General features: G+C 37.0%; 1 protein-coding gene across 1 annotated transcript in view; it reads left to right on the top strand.

The window, feature by feature from the left end:
- Positions 1 to 20,665, top strand: part of TOGARAM1 (TOG array regulator of axonemal microtubules 1) — an 87,156-nt gene that overhangs the window by 9,777 nt on the left and 56,714 nt on the right. Inside the window, exons 2-4 of the mRNA XM_039257433.1 lie at positions 16,912 to 16,935; positions 17,630 to 17,786; positions 19,718 to 19,852. Coding sequence (XP_039113364.1) covers positions 16,912 to 16,935; positions 17,630 to 17,786; positions 19,718 to 19,852 — 316 coding nt within the window. The remainder of the gene's footprint in view (positions 1 to 16,911; positions 16,936 to 17,629; positions 17,787 to 19,717; positions 19,853 to 20,665) is intronic.

Here is a 20,665-nt window from a genome sequence, read left to right as displayed (position 1 = left end):
CTGGGATGGAATCTGAGACTACATGTCTAATAAGCTGTTAGGTGTTGCTGATGCTCTGATGTGTGAACCACATTTTGAGAGCAGCTCTAATAATATTAAGCTTCCATATTCTGGTAAACTAAGAGGTAAGCTGAAAATGGAAAATTAAGAATCAGGGATCTGAAGAATATGGGAAAGATTTAGAATACTTAATACAACAAATGTAAAGGCCAAAATTCTTAAGCTGCACTAATGTATTTGTTGTAAATTAATTCTAATAAATGAGACTTTTCTAGGATGTTCAATTGTTTCTAATAAGTAGTTTTTTATTTTCTTTTTAAAATATCTCAAAGAGAAAAACTCTTAGTTTAAGGATGTCAAAATCACGAACAACCCTGAAAGCATATCTAATGTCAGTATAGATGTTAGTTTCCAATAAGTACTCACTGATTTTCTTTTTTCTTTAAAAAATTTTTTTAAGTAATCTCTGTGTCCAACCTGGGGTCTTAACTCATGACCCCCAAATCAGAAGTCACACACTCTACTGACTGAGCCAGTCAGGATCCCCTGATTTTGTTTTTTTAATTTTATTGGGGGGGTCTAGAGAATTTGAAAAACTTTTAGTTTTAATGCTTGTCAAAGTCCTGAACAACCCAAAAGCATATCTATTCTTAGTGTGGATGATCTATTTAAAAACTTAAAAATAATTTTATTTTTTAAAAAGATTTGTTTTGTGTTTCTTTATTTTTGAGAGACAGACAGACAGAGAGAGTGGGAAAGGGACAGAGAGAGAGGGGGAGATACAGTATCTTAGGCAGGCTCCAGGTTCTGAGCCATCAGCACAGAGCCTGACACAGGGCTCAAACCCACAAACTGTGAGATCATGACCTGAGCTAAAGTCGAACACTTAACAGACTGAGCCACCCACGTGTCCTGAAAAACTTAAAAATAATTTTAAAATAAAATTTTAAAGGTAAACCTTAAAAACATGTTAAATAAGGCAATGTAAGTTTATATATTTTTCACCTTAAAAAAACCGGTAACAATGCCCTTGATAAATGGACAGCATGTATCCATGGCTTTGTATGCATTTTTTTTTTTTTACAGTTTTATTATTTTTGAGAAAGACAAGGAGAGCAGAGGAGGGGCAGAGAGAAAGGATCTTAAGCAGGCTTCACAACATCAGCTTGGAGCTGGATGTGGGGCTTGAACTCATGAACTATGAGATCACGACCTGAGCCAAAACCAAGAGTCTAATGCTTAACTGAATGAGCCACCCAGGCACCCCCTTCTTGTGTACATATTTTTATTTCTCTGTAATTTTTTTTTTTTTTTTTTACCTAGGGCCATGTCAACTGTATATGTTAAATACAACCTTACTCAAAGAAACCAACTTTGTTTCCTCATAGATGCAGAAAAAACTAAAAGTCATGTAACCAAGAATTATTTTTCATTCTCTCTATGAACCCACATTTCATATCCTTTTATGGTGATTTAAGTGGCAATAATAAACATGTATTTAACATCATCCAAAGGTATTTATATACCCTTTCATCTGTTTATTTGATGGTTGTTCTATAATGTATAAGAGAAAAGGTTAAATTAAAAACATATTTGATGATCAGTGATTTGCATTTTTATCTTAATTAGAAATTCTAAAGATTTTTTGTTAATTCAATCTTATATTAGTCTAAAATCTTAACATTAAGAGTTTGAAAACTACAACACAAGCTAATATATTAATCATTGTAGGAATATGGCATTTTAGGAATTGATCCCTTTTAATAAAGATATGATCTATTATAAAATTTAATTGAACTAATGACTTGACAATTTTATATTTGAAAAGTGAAGCCAGTAGAGGACATTTGAGAAATTTAAGTTACTTAGGCTTTTCCTGAGAAGTTAGGTTCAAGTTTGCAGAAACAATTATATTTATATTATTTTACATGGTGATAAAATCTGGGCAAAGACAAATAGCTGTTTTTAAATGAGTTTTATTTGTCCAAAGAGCTTTTTTTTTTTAATTTTTAAAGAATTTACATCCAAGTTAGTTAGCATATAGTGCAACAATGATTTCAGGAGTAGATTCCATAATGCCCCTTACCTATTTAGCCCTTCTCCCCTCCCACAACCCCTCCAGTAAACCTCTGTTTGTTCTCCATATTTAAGAGTCTCTTATGCTTTAATTCCCTCCTTGTTTTTATATTATTTTTGCTTCCCTTCCCTTATGTTCATCTGTTTTGTATCTTAAAATCCTCATATGAGTGAAGCCGTGATATTTGTCTTTCTCTAATTGACTAATTTATTTTAATGTTTTTATTTATTTCTGAGAGAGAGAAGCAGCATGAGCAGGGGAGGGTCAGAGAGAGAGGGAGACAAAGAATCTGAAGCAGGCTCCAGGCTTTGAGCCAGCTGTCAGTACAGAGCCCGATTTGGGGCTCAAACCCACGAACTGTGAGATCATGACCTGAGCTGAAGTCAGACGCTTAACCGACTGAGCCACCCAGGTGCCCCTGGATGTCTTCTTTGAAGAAGTGTCTGTTCATATTGTTAGTCCATTTCTTCATTGGATTATTTGCGCCCTTTTGATCGACTAATTTTGCTTAGCATAATACCCTCTAGTTCTATCCACATAGTTGGAAATGGCAAGATTTCCTTTTTGATTGCTGAGTAATATTCCATTGTGTATGTATATATATCTTCTTTATCCATTAATCCGTCAATGGACATTTGGCCTCTTCCCATACTTAGATTATTGTTGATAGTGCTGCTATAAACATTGGGGTGCATGTGCCCCTTCAAAACAGCATACCTGTATCCCTTGAATAAATACCTACTAGTGCAATTGCTGTGTCAATTTTTATTTTTTTGAGAAATCTCCATACTGTTTTCCAGAGTGGCTGCACCAGTTTGCATTAACCACCAGAAGTGCAAAAGAGATCCTTTTTTTCTGCATCCTCACCAACATCTGTTGTTGACTGAGTTGTTAATGTTAGCCATTCTGATGGGTGTGAGGTGGTATCTCACTATGGTTTTGATTTGTATTTCCCTAATGATAAGTGATGTTGAGCATTTTTTCATTTGTCGGCCATCTGGACGTCTTCTTTTTTTTAATGTTTTTTTATTTATTTCTGAGAGAGAGACAGTGTGAGCAAGGGAGGGTCAGAGAGAGAGGGAGACACAGAATCTGAAACAGGCTCCAGGCTCTGAGCCAGCTGTCAGCACAGAGCCCGACTTGGGGCTCAAATCCACAAACCATGAGATCATGACCTGGGCTATAGTCTGACGTTTAACCAACTGAGCCACCCACACGCCCCTGGATGTCTTCTTTGAAGTGTCTGTTCATGTCATTAGCCCATTTCTTCACTGGATTATCTGTTTCTTGGGTGTTGAGTTTGATAAGTTCTTTATAGATTTTGGATACTAACCCTTTATCTGATGAGATTGGGCGCCATCAGGGTGGTATGGCCGTAGACACTAACCCTTTATCTGATATGTCATTTGCAAATATCTTCTCCCATTCTGTTGGTTGCCTTTTAGTTTTGATGATTGTTTCCTTCACTATACAGAAACAAAGAGCTATCTTTTTTTTCTTTATTTTTTTTTAATGCTTATTTTTTTAGTACAGAGAGTACAGGTGGGGGAGGGGCAGAGAGAGGGAGACAGAATCTGAAGCAGGTTGCGGCTCTGAGCTGTCAGCACAGGGCCCAACGCAGGGCTTGAACTCATGAACCTCAATTCACGACGTGAGCTAAAGTCAGATGCCCAACTGACTGAGCCACCCAGGCGCCCCAAAGAGCCATCTTTAAAAGGACTTTATATGAACTTTTCTGTACAATTATATACCAGATATTAAAACTTTAAAATTTGTTTAAGAATGTTTTTTTTTCTTGACTAACCAAGGTCATTAATTAAACTCACAGCTAGTCTGAGTTTTCCCTTGAATGTATATCTTGTGGCAAGACCATTGTTTTCCTTTAACAGTACATTCAAAGCTTACATTAAAAGTAAAGAAATCTCAGAAGTCTTTGGGTTTTATTTCATTTAATGTGAAATAAGCACTTATCCTGTTAATAATGATTTTAGTATCCCAACTGAAATAGATCGTGTTTCAGTTGATTTTATCCTGATAGATTAATACAGTCTATACAGAGACATGATACACCAGTCTATTTGCTCAAAAAATATTTTGTATTCATAAAATGAAAAAATTTTACCTTCTGAACAACTTAGAGAATCTAATTATGATAAAGCATCAAAGATTAAGAAAGAAACAGGTATCAGTCTTTTGATGTTGACCAGCTAAAAAAAACAAGAACACTTAAGCACCGTTAGATTCATCGTTGTTGAGTATGTTGGTTTTAAATATATTACCACAAATTCTTTGAGATTCTTTCCTTGAAGACTCACAATTCAGTTCCCTTCTGCCTACATGTGTCTGACTTAATGACTTACTTTTAACAAAGTAGAGATAATGGTGTGTGACTTTAGAAACTAGGTTATAAAAAGGCATTGCTGTTTCCATCTTGGTTGTGACTTCCTGGGATCTCTTGTTCTGGAGGAAGCCAGCTGCCATATCGTGAGCAGTCCTTTGGGGACATCCAGATGACAAGGAACTGAAGCTTTCTGGTAGTAGCTTGGAGTGAAAAGTTCATTGATCCTCCAGTCTCAGTCAGGCCTCAGTTGACAGCAGCCTAGCAGTCTAGCCTCCAAGAGATTGAAACCATCCAGCTAAGCCACTTGTAAATTTGTGACCCACAGAAAGGAAGATAACAAATGTTCATTGTTTTAAGCTACTATACTTGAGGATAATGCATTATATAGCAATAGATAACTAATAGAATTGTGATTCGCAGGAATTTGGAGAGATATTATTTTATTTCTAATGTCCGTATCTTGTACAATAAAGGTATTGAATTTTCTTAGTTTTAAAATTCTTTTAATGTTTGTTTATTTTTAAGAGAGAGAGAGATAAGAGTGTGAGGGAGGGAGATACAGAGAGGGAGGGAGACACAGAATCTGAAGCAGGCCCCAGACTCTGAGCTGTCAGCACAGAGCCCGTTGCTGGGCTTGAACTTATGAATTGTGAGATTATGACCTGAGCTGAAGTTGGAAGCTTAACCAAGTGAGCCACCCAGGCACCCTGAATTTTGTTAGTTTTTAAAAAGGCTAAACTTATTTGAGGTTTGGAAAACTATTAAATATTGTTTTGTTTGGCTTTTGGAAACTATCATTTTTCTGAGTGTCTAATTTATAATTGAGTTTCTTTATTGTTCTTTGTTTAGCTTCAGAGTTCCAAAGTAATACTAAGTTACAGTTACTCAATTATTTAGAGAAGCTAAAGAAAGCTGACCATTGAATGTTAAGATCTTGTTTTCTTTCATCTTTGGTATAGGAATTAAGTTTTTGTAGATATTATTATTAGATATTGGGCCCATTATAAGTAAATATAAAGAAACCCTAAGCTTTGGATGGGGAAAGAAAGCTTTATTAGAGTAATGAAGCTCATATCAAAACATTTAAAAACAAACATAAGCAGAACACACCAATAAGGAAATGAGATTGCAGATTCCCAGTTCGCTGCCATCTGCCAGAATACTGTCATTTGGCAGAAATCACATAATAGATGATAAAATCAAAACCCATTTCCACCACTGCTGCCATCTGTGTGGAAACTATTGTCCCTGTGTTCAGCTAAAGATAGAACCAGTAAGAGACTTTACCAAGAATCAGATTCACTGTGCAGAGCCACGTTGCTCAATCAGTTATATGAAGAAAGGTTAACTGAGAGCTTCAGGGCCCAAGTCTCAGAAGAGGTGTGCTTTCAGGCCATGTGTTTGATTTCTCATGTTAGGACCCAGAAAGTCAGCATATTAGTAAAATCTTCAGAAATAAACATCAAGGAGTCAAAAATACTTGGTTTGTTATTTTGTGATGCAGTTTGTTTTCTTATGTGTAAAATAGTCTGCTAATTGGCTAAATAAAGGAAAAATGAGAAATAGTCTTGTTTGCATATTTTGTGGGTAAACTGGTTAGCTGACAGCTACAAAAAATTCAGTTTGGGTATTATGCTTTTGTTTAGGAAGCCTAAGGATATTAAAGAAACTACTTTAGTTGTTTTAAAAAGGTATTTTAGCTCTATAACATACCTGATAATATTTCTAAGTCTGCCAGTCTTCTTCAGTTGGCACTGCTACCTTAAGCCAGGTATGCACCATTGTTGAAATGTTGACCTTATCATTTGAAACAGTCTTTTGGAAGCAACCCAAAAGTCCCATAATAGGAATTGGCATATCTAGTCAGTGGAATATTATGCAGCCTTTAAAAACGTACAAGGGGGGCACCTGGGTGGCTCAGTTGGTTGAGCATCTGACTTCGACTCGGGTCATGGTCTCACAGTTTGTGGGTTCGAGCCCTGTGTCAGGCTCTGTGCTGACAGCTAGCTCAGATCCTGGAGCCTGTTTCAGATTCTGTGTCACCCTCTCTCTCTGACCCTCCCCTGCTCACAGTCTCTCTCTCTCCCTTTCTCTCTCTCTCTCTCATAAATAAATAAAACATTAAAAAATTTTTTTAAATAAAAATATACAGGGGCGCCTGGGTGGCTTAGTCGATTAAGCGTCCGACTTTCGCTCAGGTCATGATCTCGCGGTTCGTGGGTTCGAGCCCCGCATCGGGCTCTGTGCTGACTGCCAGCTCAGAGCCTGGAGCCTGTTTCAGAGTCTGTATCTCCCTCTCTCTCTGACCCTCCCCTGCTCACGCTGTCTCTCTCTCTCCTAGAAATAAATAAAACATTAAAAAAATTAAAAAATATATACAAGAATATGTGCACAACAGTGTTTACTACAAGATTATAATAGTGAAAAGCTGTAATAAACAAAAGCTCCACCACTAAGGAATTATGAGTCTAACAATAATGTGAAATATTGGGCAACCATTAGAAAGAATAAACAGATATGTATGGATTAACGTAGAAGGATGTCTGCAATATTGAGTACTGCTATGTGTCAGAGTATTATGTGATCCATTTTTGTTTCCTAAAAATAGTCTGTATATAAACATATAGAAAAATACTAGTTAACAGAGTTTATCAGAATTCTAATGAAAGAGGTACCAAAGAAGAATTGAACTTTATATCTTATTTACCTTTGTATTTTTTGCATATTTTTACAATAAACAGTTGACTACTTTTGTAATTAAAGTTTATAGTACTTATAAGAGGTTTTAACAACATGAGAAATATGTTTATGGTAATGTTAAATGCAAAAGTGGTATATAAAATTTCATAAATAGTAACACAACCATGTTTTCTTCAAGTATGCACAGAAAGTGATTTGAAGTACACCTGGGTGGCTCAGTCGGTTGAATGTTTGACTCTTGATTTCAGGTCAGGACATGATCTCATGATTAGTGAGTTCGAACCCCATGTCAGGCTCTGCAGAGCTTTGAATTCTCTTTCTCTCAAAATAAATAAACATTAAAAAATTATTTGAAAAAACACAAAGATATTTCAGAGGGAGAATATAGGTAATTAGAATAAACATTTTTAATGGCTACCATTAATGGGCAAGGTTGGAGTCCAGGTAAAAACCAGAAAGAAATGACAGAAGATGAAAGGATCCAAAATTTTTTTTATGTTTGTATGTAATCTGTATACACAACGTGGGGCTCCAAGTGACAACTTCAAGATTAAGAGTCACATGCTCTACCAACTGAGCCAGCCAAGCACCCCTCCAGAAACTTTTTTAAATGTTTTTTTTTTTTTTATTTATTTCTAGGAGAGAGAGAGACAGCGTGAGCAGGGGAGGGTCAGAGAGAGAGGGAGTCACAGACTGAAACAGGCTCCAGGCTCTGAGCTGGCAGTCAGCACAGAGCCTGACGCGGGGCTCGAACCCATGAACCGCAAGATCATGACCTAAGCGAAAGTCGGACACTTAACCGACTAAGCCACCCAGGCGCCCCTCCAGAAACTTTTTTAAAAAGATCCTTTTAATGAGCACTGGGTGTTGTATGGAAACCAATTTGATAATAAATTATATTTAAAAAATAAAAATAGTAAGATCCTTTTATTTAAAAAAATTATATGAGGAATTGGGGCACCTAGCTTGCTCAGCTCAGTTATATTGGGTTGGGAGCTGAAGCCCCACGTAGGGGTGTAGAGTTTACTTGAAAAAATACACACACACACACACACACACACACACACACACACACAGAATCAAATGCAAAGGTTAACAGTAGCAAGATTAAAATAGTAAGACTCTGAATCTCAAATTATTGTTTACATCAAGTGTGAAACTTACCTTTCATAACACTTTCATTTTCTGTAACTCTAAGGAATTAAGGAATTAAATGAATTACATTTCAGATATTAACTTCAAAGATCAAAAACAGTCCATCTTCCTAAGAGTCCTTAGGTACTCTCAACAGACTGCTTCACATTTTATAAATTTAGTTTTCAACTCTTTCAAAATATATCTGTCCTTTTTCTCTTTTACCCTAACTTTAAAATTGTTTTTAAGTTTATTTATTTATTATTGAGAGAGGGAGAGAGAGAATCTCAAGCAGGCTCTGCACAGTAAACACAGAGCCCAGTGCAGGGCTGGAATCCACAAACTGTGAGATCATGACCTGAACGGAAACCAAGAGTCAGACACTTTACCGATTGAGCCACCTAGGTTCCCTACTTCCTTTTGTCTTTAATTCACTATTTAGTCCCATCAAAGTTTATCCTGATGAAAACAATTTGTCTACTTTTAAGAGAGATGAAAAAGGGCCTCTCGTGTTGATAATCATTGGTGTGTCCTATAGTCTACCTTCAAGTATCTGCATATTTTTCTCCCCCCCCCTTTTTAATAGTTTATTGTCCAGTTGGTTTCCATATAACACCCAGTGCTCATCTCAACAAGTGCCCTCCTCCATGCCCATCACCCCCATACCCTCACCCCCACCCCTATCAGCCCTCAGTTTGTTCTCAGTTTCAGGAGTCTCTCATGGTTAGCCTCCCTCCCTCTCCCAAACTATTTTTTCCCTCTCTTCCTCCCATGGTCCTCTGTTAAGTTCTTCCTGATCCACTTATAAGTGAAACATATAATATCTGTCTTTCTCTGCCTAACTTATTTCGCTCAGCATAACCCCCCCAAGTTCCATTCACATTGCTACAAATGGCCAGATTTCATTCTTTCACACTGCCATGTAGTATTCTGTTGTATAGATAAATCACATCTTCTCGGTCCATTCGTCCGTTGATGGACATTTAGGCTCTTTCCATGATTTGGCTTTTGATGAGAGTGCTGCTATGAACATTGGGGTCCATGGGCCCCTATACATCAGCACTCTTGTATCCCTTAGGTAAATTCCTAGCAGTGCTATTGCTGGATCATAGGGGAGTTCTATTGTTAATTTTTTTTGGAACCTCCACACTGTTTTCCAGAGTGGCTGCACCAGTTTACATTCCCACAAAGAGTGTAGGGGGGTCCTCGTTTTTCCACATCCTCGTCAGCATCTGTAGTCTCCCGATTTGTTCATTTTAGCCATTTTGACTGGTGTGAGGTGGTATCTCAGTGTGGTTTGGTTTGTATTTCCCTGATAATGAGGGACACTGAGCATCGTTTTATGTGTCTGTTGGCTATCTTGATGTCCTCTTTGGAGAAGTGTCTGTTCATGTCTTCTGCCCATTTCTTCACTGGATTATTTGTTTTTCCAGTGTGGAGTTGATGAGTTCCTTATAGATTTTGGATACTAGCCCATTATCCGATATGTCATTTGCAACTATCTTTTTCCCTTCTGTTGGTTGCCTATTAGTTTTCTTGATTGTTTCCTTTGCCATGCAGAAGCTTTTTATCTTGATGAGATCCCAATATTTTATTTTTGCTCTTGATTCTCTTGCCTTTGGGGATGTGTCAAGTAAGAAATTGCTGAGGTTGAGGTCAAGGAAGTTTTTTCCTGCTTTTTCTTCTAGAGTTTTGATGGTTTCCTGTCTCACATTCAGGTCCTTCATCCATTTTGAGTTTATTTTTGTGTATGGTGTGAGAAAGTGATCTAGTTTCATTCTTCTGCATGTTGCTGACCAGTTCTCCCAGCACCATCTGTTAAAGAGGCTCTCTTTTTTCCATTGGATACTCTTTCCTGCTTTGTCAAAGATTAGTTGGCCATACATCTGTGGGTCCGATTCTGAGTTCTCTATTCTCTTCCGTTGGTCTATGTGTCTGTTTTTGTGCCAGTACCATACTGTCTTGATGATTACAGCTTTGTAGTAGAAGCTAAAGTCTGGGATGGTGATGCCTCCCTTTTTGGTTTTCTTCTTCAATATTACTTTGGCTATTCGGGATCTTTTGTTGTTCCATATAGATTTTAGGATAGTTTGTTGTAGCTTTGAGAAGAATGCTGGTGCAACTTTGATTGGGATTGCATTGAATGTGTAGATTGCTTCAAGTAGTAATGACATTTTAACAATATTTAATCTTCCGATCCATATCTTTGGTTAGGTTTCTTCCCAGGTATTTTATGGTTTTTGGTGCAATTATGAATGGGATCAGTTTCTTGATTTCTCTTTCTGTTGCTTCATTATTGGTGTATAAAAATGCAACCGATTTCTATATGTTGATTTTGTACCCTACGACTTTGCTGAATCCATGGATCAGTTGTAGAGGGTTCTGCTGGAGTCTCTCGGGTTTTCTATGTAGATATATTGTCGATCGTGAAAAATAAAAGTTTGATTTCTTCTTTGCCATTTCTGATGCCTTTTATTTCCTTTTCTTGTGTGATTGCTGATGCTAGGACTTCCAGCACTATGTTAAACAATAGTGGTGAGAGTGAACATCTCTGTCGTGTTCCTGCTCTCGGGGAAAGCCCTCAGTTTTTCCCCATTGAGGATATTAGTTGTGGGCTTCTCATAAATGGCTTTTATGATATTTAAGTAAGTTCTTTCTATCCCGACTTTCTCAAGGGTCTTTATTAAGAAGGAATGCTGTATTTTCTCAAATGCTTCTTCTGCATCTATTGTCAAGATCGTGTGGTTTTTATCTTTTCTTTTGTTGATGTGATGTATCACATTGATTGATTTGCGAATATTGAACCGGCCCTGTAACCCAGGCATGAATCCCACTTGATTTATGGTGGATAATATCTTTTTATTGCAAAAATTCGATTTGCAAGTATCTTGTTGAAGATTTTTGTGTCTGTATTCATCAAGGATATTGGCCTATAGTTCTCTTTTTTTGCTGAGTCTCTGTCTGGTATGGGAATCAAAGTGATGCTGGCTTCGTAGAATGAGTCCAGAAGTTTTCCTTCCATTTCTGTTTTTTGGAATAGCTTGAAAAGAATGGGTATTATGTCTGATAGAATTCCCCAGGGAAGCCATCTGGCCCAGGGCTCTTGTTTGTTGGGATATTTTTTGATAACTGATTCAATTTCTTCACTAGTTATGTGTCTGTTCAGACTTTCTATCTCTTCCCCTGTGATTTTTGGTAGTGCATAGGTGTTTAGAAATTTGTCCATTTCTTCTAAGATGTCCAGTGTTGACATATAATTTTTCATAGTATTCCGTAATGATTGCTGAGGGATTTGGTTGTATTTCTGAGGGATTGGTTGTAATAAATCCATTTTCATTCATGATTTTGTGTATTTGGGTGCTTTCTCCTTTCTGAGAAGCCTGGCTAGAGGTTTATTAATTTAGTTTGTTATCCAAAAGAACAACTCTTGGTTTCATTGATCTGTTCAGCTGTTTTTTTGGATACTCTATTGTTTGTTTCTGCCCTCATTTTTATTATTTCCCTTCTTCTACAGGGTTTGAGGTGCTCTTGTTGCTCTTCTTATAGTTCCTTTAGGTGCACTGTTAGTTTTTGTATTTGTGCTTTTTCTAATTTTTTGAAATAGACCTGGAGTGAGATGTACTTTCCTCTTAGGACTGCCTTTACCTCATCCCATAGACTTTGAATTGTTGTATTTTCATTTTCATTTCTTTCTGTATACTTTTTAATTTCTTCTCTAATTGCCTGATTGGCCCATTCGTTCTTTAGTAGGGTGTTCTTTAACCTCCATGTTTTTGGAGGTTTTTCAGACTTTCTCCTGTGATTGATTTCAAGTTTCAAAGCATTGTGATCTGAAAGTGTGCATGGTATGATCTCAATTCTTTTATATTTATTGAGGGCTGCTTCATGACCCAGTATGAGATCTATCTTGGAGAATGTGCCATGAGCACTTGAGAAGAAAGTGAATTCCATAGCCTCAGGATGTAGAGCTCTAAATATATCTGTCAAATCCATCTGGTCCAATGTGTCAGTCAAGTCCATTATTCTTTAGTGACTTTGTCTAGTTGATCTATCCATTGCTGGAAGTGGAGTAGTAAAGTCCCATGTTATTAGCACATTCTTATCCATAAGACTGTTTCTGTTTATGATTAATTGTTTTATGTATTTGGGTATTTCCAAATTTGGTGCGTAGACATTTATAATTGTTAGCTTTTCCTGATGGATAGACCCTGTAATTATTATATAATGCCCTTCTTCATCCCTTGTTACTGCCTTTAAAGTCCAGTTTGTGTGGTATAAGTATGGCTAATCTGGCTTTCTTTTGACTTCCAGTAGCATGATAGATATTTCTCCATCCCCTTACCTTCAATCTGAAGGTGTCCTCATGTCTAAAATGAGTCTCTTGTAGACAGCAAATAGATGAATTTTTTTTTTTTTAACCCATTCGATACCCTATGTCTTTTGACTGGAGCATTTACATTCATTGTTATTATTGAAAGATATGGGTTTAGAGTCATTGTGTTTTCTTTAGGATTCCTGATAAGATGTAGTGTCTACATCCTACTACACTGTAGGATGTAGTGTCTCTGGTACCTTGTGTTCCTTGCAACATTTCCCCCATAGAGTCTCCCTTAGGATTTTTTGTAGGGTTGGTTTAGTGGTGATGAATTCCTTCAATTTTTGTTTCTTTGGGAAAACCTTTATCTCTCCTTCTATTCTGAATGACAGGCTTGCTGGATAGAGGATTCTTGGATGTATATTTTTTCTGTTCATCACATCGAAGATTTCCTGCCATTCCTTTCTGGCCTGCCAAGAAGATATGTCTACAACCACTCTGATAGGTCTACGTTTGTAAGTTAGGGCCCTTTTGTCCCTAGCTGCTTTCAGAATTCTCTCTTTGTCCTTTTATTTTCCCAGTTTCATTATGATATGTTGTGCAGAAGATTGATTCAAGTTACATCTGAGGGGAGTTTTCTGTGCCTCTTGGATTTCAATATCTGTTTCCTTCCCCAGATTAGGGAAGTTCTCTGCTATAATTTGTTCAAGTACCCCTTCAGTGCCTTTCTCTCTCTCTTCCTCTTCTGGAATTCCTATGATACGGATATTGTTCCTTTTGATTATATCACTCACTTCTTGAATTCTCCTTTCATGTTCCTGAATCAGTTTATCTCTTTTTCTTGGCTTCCTCTTTTTCTATAATTGTGTCTTCTAATTCACCTATTCTCCTCTCTGCCTCTTCAGTCCTTGCATTGGATGCCTCCATTTTATTATGCACCTTATGTATAGCATTTTTTAATTCATTACAACTATTTGTAAGGTCCATAGTCTTTGTAGCAATAGTTTCTCTGATGTTTTCCATGCCTTTTTCAAGCCCAGTGATTAATTTTATGACTGTTGTTCTAAATTCTTGTTCAGTTATGTTGCTTATATCTATTTTGAGGAGTTCTTTAGCTGTCACTTCTTTCTGGAATTTCTTTAGGGGTGAGTTCTTCTGTTTCGTCATTTTGGCTAGCTTTCTTTGTCTTGTCAATTTTAAAAGCTTGTTATGTGTTCTGCACCTGCAAGTACTGCTGTATTAAAGAAGGCTCATTGACTGTCCAGGGGCTGTCCATTCAGGAAGTGTTCTTTTAATGGTGTCTCTTGGTCTCGTTGAGACTTTGGTTATTTTATTTCCCTACTCGTAGTTGTATTTGGGACTCTCCACCGTATGTACTTTGGCTTGTTTCTTGAGGTAGCCCTGAAAAGGAAAACAGACAGACAAACATACAGGGAACAAAAAGGCACACAAACGCACAATCAAATCCCACAAACAAGCAAACCATAAGGGAAAAAGAAAAAGAAAAATACCAAAAGACAAAGGACAGTCTTAAAGCATAAAACCAGAATTCCCAGCTACAAATAAAAAACAGGGTGTATGCAGTGCTGATGGAAGAGCATATACAAAGAGAAATGACAGGGGTCGGGGGAAAGCAAAATTGGACAATGACCAGGTATAGAGATTAAGAGGCTTAATTCAGAGAGAGAAAGAGGAGAATCTGATAGGAGGTAAGGAGAAAGAAACAAAGATAATTTTACCCAAAGAAACTATATAGTCTGATTAATCCAGAGAGAAAGAGATAGGAAGGTAACAGTGGAGGTGTAGAATATGCATCTAGAGATTGGATTAAATGTGACTGTTAAGGAAACCAATAACCGGAGAGTTCCCAGTCCAGCAGAGTGGAGAGATATGAATGAGACAAGGGAAAATATATCTGAATAGAAAGAATTGATCTAGATTTAATCATGGCAGTACATCCATGTTGGTCTTGCCCCGGCTCCAGTAAGACAAACAAACAAACAAACAAAAAGCCTCTCTCTACTGTGGATGGGTGTGGTTTGCTGTAGGCAGGTCTCACCACCGTGGTCCAATGGGCATCCCCCTGAGGTTGTGCCTTAGTGGTTGTGGGGAGAAAAATGACAGCGCTCCTGTTCCTTCTCGAACCAAGCATTGCAAATCACTCTTTTGGGTCCAATCAGTCTGTGCCGGGGCATAGCCAAAGTGTGCCATGTTCTGTGTCCCAAGCCCTGCCTTCTTTCCAGATCTTGGTCCCAGAGCTTTATTGATACTGCCTGAAAATGTAATCCCACAGGCTGGGCCGCTTCCCAGCCAGGAATAGAGTCTGGAGAGCAGTGGAGCAGTTTCTCCTGGCTCTGCCTGGGTTGGGCCACCCAGCTCAAAGACCGCACCACAGCTAGAAATAGGATCCCTCTCTGAACACCCTGCCATTAGGGATGGGATGTTAGGATCCCTCTCCATCCGGGGCCAAGATTTTTCTCTTCTCCAGGGACAGTTCTATGAGTGGTTTCAACCACTCTTTCTCTTCCTCTTCTCTCCGCAGCTCTTCTCAAAGGGGGCTCCCTCCCCTCTGTGTTTCTGGGTCCTAGCCCGTTTTTATCTTCCCCAGTTCTCAATCATGCATCTATGACGCTGTCTTCTTATTGGACTCTCTCTCTTTTCCTCCCAGACTCCTGAAGTTCAGTGTCCTATGGCTTCAGGCCTTCTCTGTTTGAGAGATGCGGGCAAGCGAAATGTACGGAGCTCCCTACTTCTCCGCCATCTTGCGTCTTCCCAGGAACATTATTAGATGCCACAGTCACACACATCCTCCCTTACTACCACTGCCCCCAGAGGATCCCCATTCCCATCCTCACTGCCACCACTAGTTTTTGTACGTATCTGGCATGCACACTAATGTTCTGTTTTCTAAGCAGAAATTAATTACAGAGTAAATCTAATATAAAATGTATTCCATACTGTAGAATTATTTCTGGATTACTCACTGTTTTAACTGGGTTAATATGTTGTTTTAATCTATCTAATCAGGAGTTGACCGCAATTGGTTTCATTTTTATTACATTCAATATAAACTACTGTATAGTTAGTCATAGAAATTGTAATATTATACTTTGAGAAAGTAAAATCAGGTCTTTTTCATTTGGGACATTATTTATTTTTCACTCATATTTTCTGAGTTAAATTTTGAAGGTGCTAACTGGTTTTTTTTTACAGATTTGATAAGGAATAATATGTTATCTGAGGATTTGGTAATTCATAGTCTGATATTGTAATAGTCAAGTAGCTCAGAAGTTTTCAGCTAGACATATCCTTAATTTTATTTTTGTTTTTCATTATTGTTTAATACTTGGCAAAGTTTGCAAAGAAGCATACTGAGAAGGCTGGTAGTTCACCACATGTCTAGATTTGATTGATTGTGTCTGTGAGCTCCCAATAAATAGATAGATAATACAGTTTCCGTTTACTGAATGTTTTATTTTAGTTTTAATGTTTATTTATTTTTAAGTAATGTCTACACCCAATGTGGGGCTCAAACTTATAACCCCAAGATCAGGAGTGGCGTGATCTTCTGACTGAATCAGCCAGGCACCCCTTCACTCAATTTTTTTTAATGCTAATGCTATAGCCACATTGAATGTGAAATAATGTAGAACAGTCGATGTCATTATTGGTAAAGAAGTCTGAACACTTGAATAATGCTCTCATTTAGTTCTTTAGCTATGATTAGTTCTTATACATCAGAATTCTGTTCTGGCACTTTTGTACTTTAAGAATCAAGAGACAAGAAAAAAATTGGAAACTAAAGTACTAGACTTGTATAAAGTATCACATACTTGGTTTTTCTTTTTAATGTTTTATTTATTTCTAGGAGAGAGAGAGAGACAGCGTGAACAGGGGAGGGTCAGAGAGAGAGGGAGTCACAGACTGAAACAGGCTCCAGGCTCTGAACTGGCAGTCAGCACAGAGCCCGACGCGGGGCCCGAACCCACGAACCACGAGATCATGACCTAAGCGAAAGTCAGACGCTTAACCGACTAAGCCACCCAGGCGCCCAACACATACTTGGTTTTAATTAAAAGTTCCATCATACGAAAATCTCCTAAGGGAATTATGATATAGGTTACCACAGGTGTATTTTTATTTGGCTATAGAACATTGATAGTAAATTTGCCACCATAAAACTAGTAGAATAGGATGCCTGCTAGTTCACTGCCTGCAGTTGGCATTTATAGTTTAATGCTCAAGAATGGCATAGTGTGACAATCTACACTGCTGAATCAGAAATGTGCTTTGCTCTACTCAATTTGTTTTTTAGATCTGTCATTTAAATTCTTTCCTTCCTAGGTGCCAGATGTGTCCTTAAGGAAGGTAAGGTACAGAGGTGCCTGAGTGGCTCAGTCAGTTAAGGTTTGGCTCTTGGTTTTAGTTCCAGTCACAATCTCAGTGTTTGTGGGGCGCCTGGGTGGCTCAGTCAATTAAGCGTCCGACTTTGGCTCAGCTCATGATCTCATGGTTCATGGGTTCAAGCCCTGCATTGGGCTCTGTGCTGACAGCTAGCTCAGAGCCTGGAGCCTGTTTCATATTCTATGTCTCCCTCTCTCTCTGACCCTCCCCTGCTCATGCTGTCTCTCTCAGAAATAAGTAAAAACCTTAAAAAAAATCAAAACAAAAAAAACAATCTCACTGTGAGTTTAACTCCCACATTAGGCTATGTGCTGTCAGTGAGGAGCCTGCTTGGGATTCTCTGTCTCCCTCTTTCTCTGTCCCTTCCTTGCTCATGGTCGCTTTCTCTCAAAAATAAACACTTTTTTAAAATGTAAGATACATAAAACGGATGGGGTAAAGTAATAAGGAGGAAAAATTAGCATTTCTATCATGGAATGAAAACTACTGTTGGTATACCTACCATACTATATGTGGATGTTTGTTTGTGTCACTGTATACTTGATAAATTTAATATTTTTATTTTATTTTGAATTTCATAATTGGTTCTAAGTTATTTCATATTTACTACCAAATAGATGTAACACAAACTTGTTAACTTATTATTCTCTTCTTATAGTTTTCAGCATATGATTTCATCCCATCTCCAAAATTAAAACCCTCTCAAGGAATGCCAGTCAACGATGATTTATGTTTTAGCAGAAAAAGAGTATCAAGAAATTTATTTCAGAATAATCGGGATTATAACCCAGATTGTCTTCCTGTATGTGCTGCTGGTAAGTAAAAGGTACAGGTAATGGACATGTTGAAAAGAAGTTAAAGGTTTCTCTAAACTTTATTATTCATTCAAAGAATTTATAATCTAGTAGACAATTCAGTCAGTAAGTATTTGTTATAGATCTGATAAGAATGGGCACTTTGACATAATTGTATGTGTGTATATACTGCATATATATGTATATAATATATATATTTATAATGTATAATTATATATTACATAATATATAATTCCATTATATTTTTATACAAAAATGTTGCAATGATTATGTAGTTTAATATTTATTTAATAGAGAAAAAGAAATACAAGAATGTATCCAGTTATGCTCACACCATATTACTTTGGATTTTTATATTTTCATGCTTTCTGTGCCCTTGAGAGCTCTTATCTTGTTGCACACATTTAAAATAACTAGAAAATAAGACAACATTTAACCTGATGCTAGATTGAGTGATATGAATTTTAAGTACTATTTAGGGGTTTAAGAAAGGAAAAGGTGATAGATGTTGAAGTGATTTGGGAAAGCTACAGGAAAAGTTGGACTTGAGCTTGACCTTAAAGAATGGAACGGTTTGTGATTGATTGGCACTGAGGCAAGAGGGACTGTTGATAGGGAGAAAGGGAGGTAGGGAGAAAGAGGTAGGGAGAAAGAACAATCAAAGCATGGAGATAAGAATTAACTTAGATGTCTGGTACATAAAGGATAAAGGGGCTTAAAATCATAGAGAATTTTAAAAATCATAAAAGTTCAGAACTGTAAGGGATAACCTTATCTAGCCAAGGGAGAGGGAAAGAGACCTTCGAAATAAGCTTGGAAACCTGTGTGAATTCTGTGTTAGATGTTAGGAAAGAAAGTACAAGAATTCTGCAGAACAACTTTTTGTGTGATACATACTACAAATACTGGAAAGAAGAAAAGCCAGCACAAGAAACAACAGATGTTGGCGAGGATAGGGAGAAAGGGAAACACTCTTATACTCTTGGTAGAAATGCAAACTGGTACACCTGCTTTGGAAAACAATATGGAGGTTCCTTAAAAAGTTAAAAATAGAACTATGCTATGATCCAGCAATTGCACTATTAGGTATTTCCCCAGAGAATACAAAAACACTGATTTGAAGGGATACGTGCACCCCAATGTTTATAGCAGCATTATCGACGATAGCCAAATTATGGAAAAAGCCCAAATGTCCATCAACTGATGAATGGATAAAGAAGATGTGGTATATCCAATGGAATATCACTCAACCATCAAAAGATGAAATCTTGCCATTTGCAATGACGTGGATGGAGCTGGTTTGTATTATGCTAAGCAAATTAAGTCAGAGAAAGACAAATACCATTATTTCATTCATATGTATAAGACTTAAGAAATGAAACAGAAGAACATGGGGGAAAAATAGAGAGGCAAACCAGGAAACAGACTTTTAACTATATAGAGCAAATTGAAGGTTACCAGTGGAGAGGGGCTTTGGGGGGATGTGAATTAAGGAGGGCACTTGTTGGGATGAACTCTGGCTATTGTATGTTCGTGATGAATCACTACATCCTACTTCTGAAATTAATATTACATTGCATGTTAACTAACTGGAATTTAAATAAAAACTTGAGGGGAGGGGAGAAAGGAAAGCCAGGTCTCGAGAAACATTCCATGTTGAGAGGAGGGAGCATGTAGGAAGAAACTTTTTGTGTGTATTTTTCAATATACCTTTCTTTGTACTTTTCCAGTCTCTTCTCTATTCTTTAACCCCTAATACCAATCAGAGAAGCCAACAGCAAAAACTATCCCTTTCTTCCCTTCCTAGCTTACTGTACATTTATTCCTGTATTTATTCCCACACAAATGAAATCAGTATTTTTGAAATTAGATGTATTTGTGAAGTAAAGTTAACATTTACTTTTATGTTTTTCTCTTCCTTCCTTCCAAAGGCAGTACTGGGACTCATCAGACAAATGTTTCTGGGAAATGTGGACAATTTGGATTTTCACAGCTATGTGGGAAAACTGGCAGTGTGGACTCTGACTTACAGTACCTGGGGACAACTACTAGTCATCAAGATAAAGGTTTAAATTCCAACTTTATTTGGATATAAATGATTTATAAACATTAAATGAGGTTTTCAAATCTAGCTTATATATTATTTAGTGTAATTCATTGCAGAAAAGAAAACCATGTTATATTTTTAATAATAATCTTAATAATATTTTTTTCTAGCTGTAACCCTAAAATATTAGTTTTAATAATCTTGACTTATAGATGATTGATGAAAATTAGAGAATTTAGAAACTCATGGTGGAGATGAGCATTTTAATACCAAATAATAAAAATATTATTCATTAAGAAGTACTGTGTTTAGCAGAAGACCATTATTTTCCATAGCAGTTTTAACGTTTAAGTATCCTGTATTTTTAACTTTATCACAAGTAGAAGGAGGAAAATCGTATAAATCTGTTAGTAGATGCTGTTAAATTTCAACATCTGTGCATGATTACAAACTTAAACTACAAATAACTTTCTCAATTTGATTAATAATGTCTGTCAATGCTTGTAGCAACTATATTTAGGAGTAAATATTAAAATTAGACAAAAATGCTCACTGTTACCACTGCTATTGAACATTTAATTACTAATCCGTATAGTATTTATTGAGAAGCAGGCACTGTTCTAGAATCTAAAAATATAGTAGAAGAGGAAATAATAAAAGAATAATAAGAATGGAATTGACTACTATGAAGAAAAATAAGGCAGGGTAAGAAGACAGCATGTGATGCAGAAAGTTTTTGTGACGTGAAAATGTTTCAGCAGAAAACTGAATGCAGTAAAGGAATGAGTTACATGGATATCTGGAGAAAAGCATTCCTGGAAGAGAGAACAAT

Source organism: Hyaena hyaena, unplaced genomic scaffold (genome assembly GCF_003009895.1).
Source record: "Hyaena hyaena isolate Hyena2069 unplaced genomic scaffold, ASM300989v1 scaffold_621, whole genome shotgun sequence".
NCBI classification, from domain to species: domain Eukaryota; kingdom Metazoa; phylum Chordata; class Mammalia; order Carnivora; family Hyaenidae; genus Hyaena; species Hyaena hyaena.
Note: the sequence above shows the minus strand (reverse complement) of the source record. Positions and strands in the feature narration are given on the sequence as shown.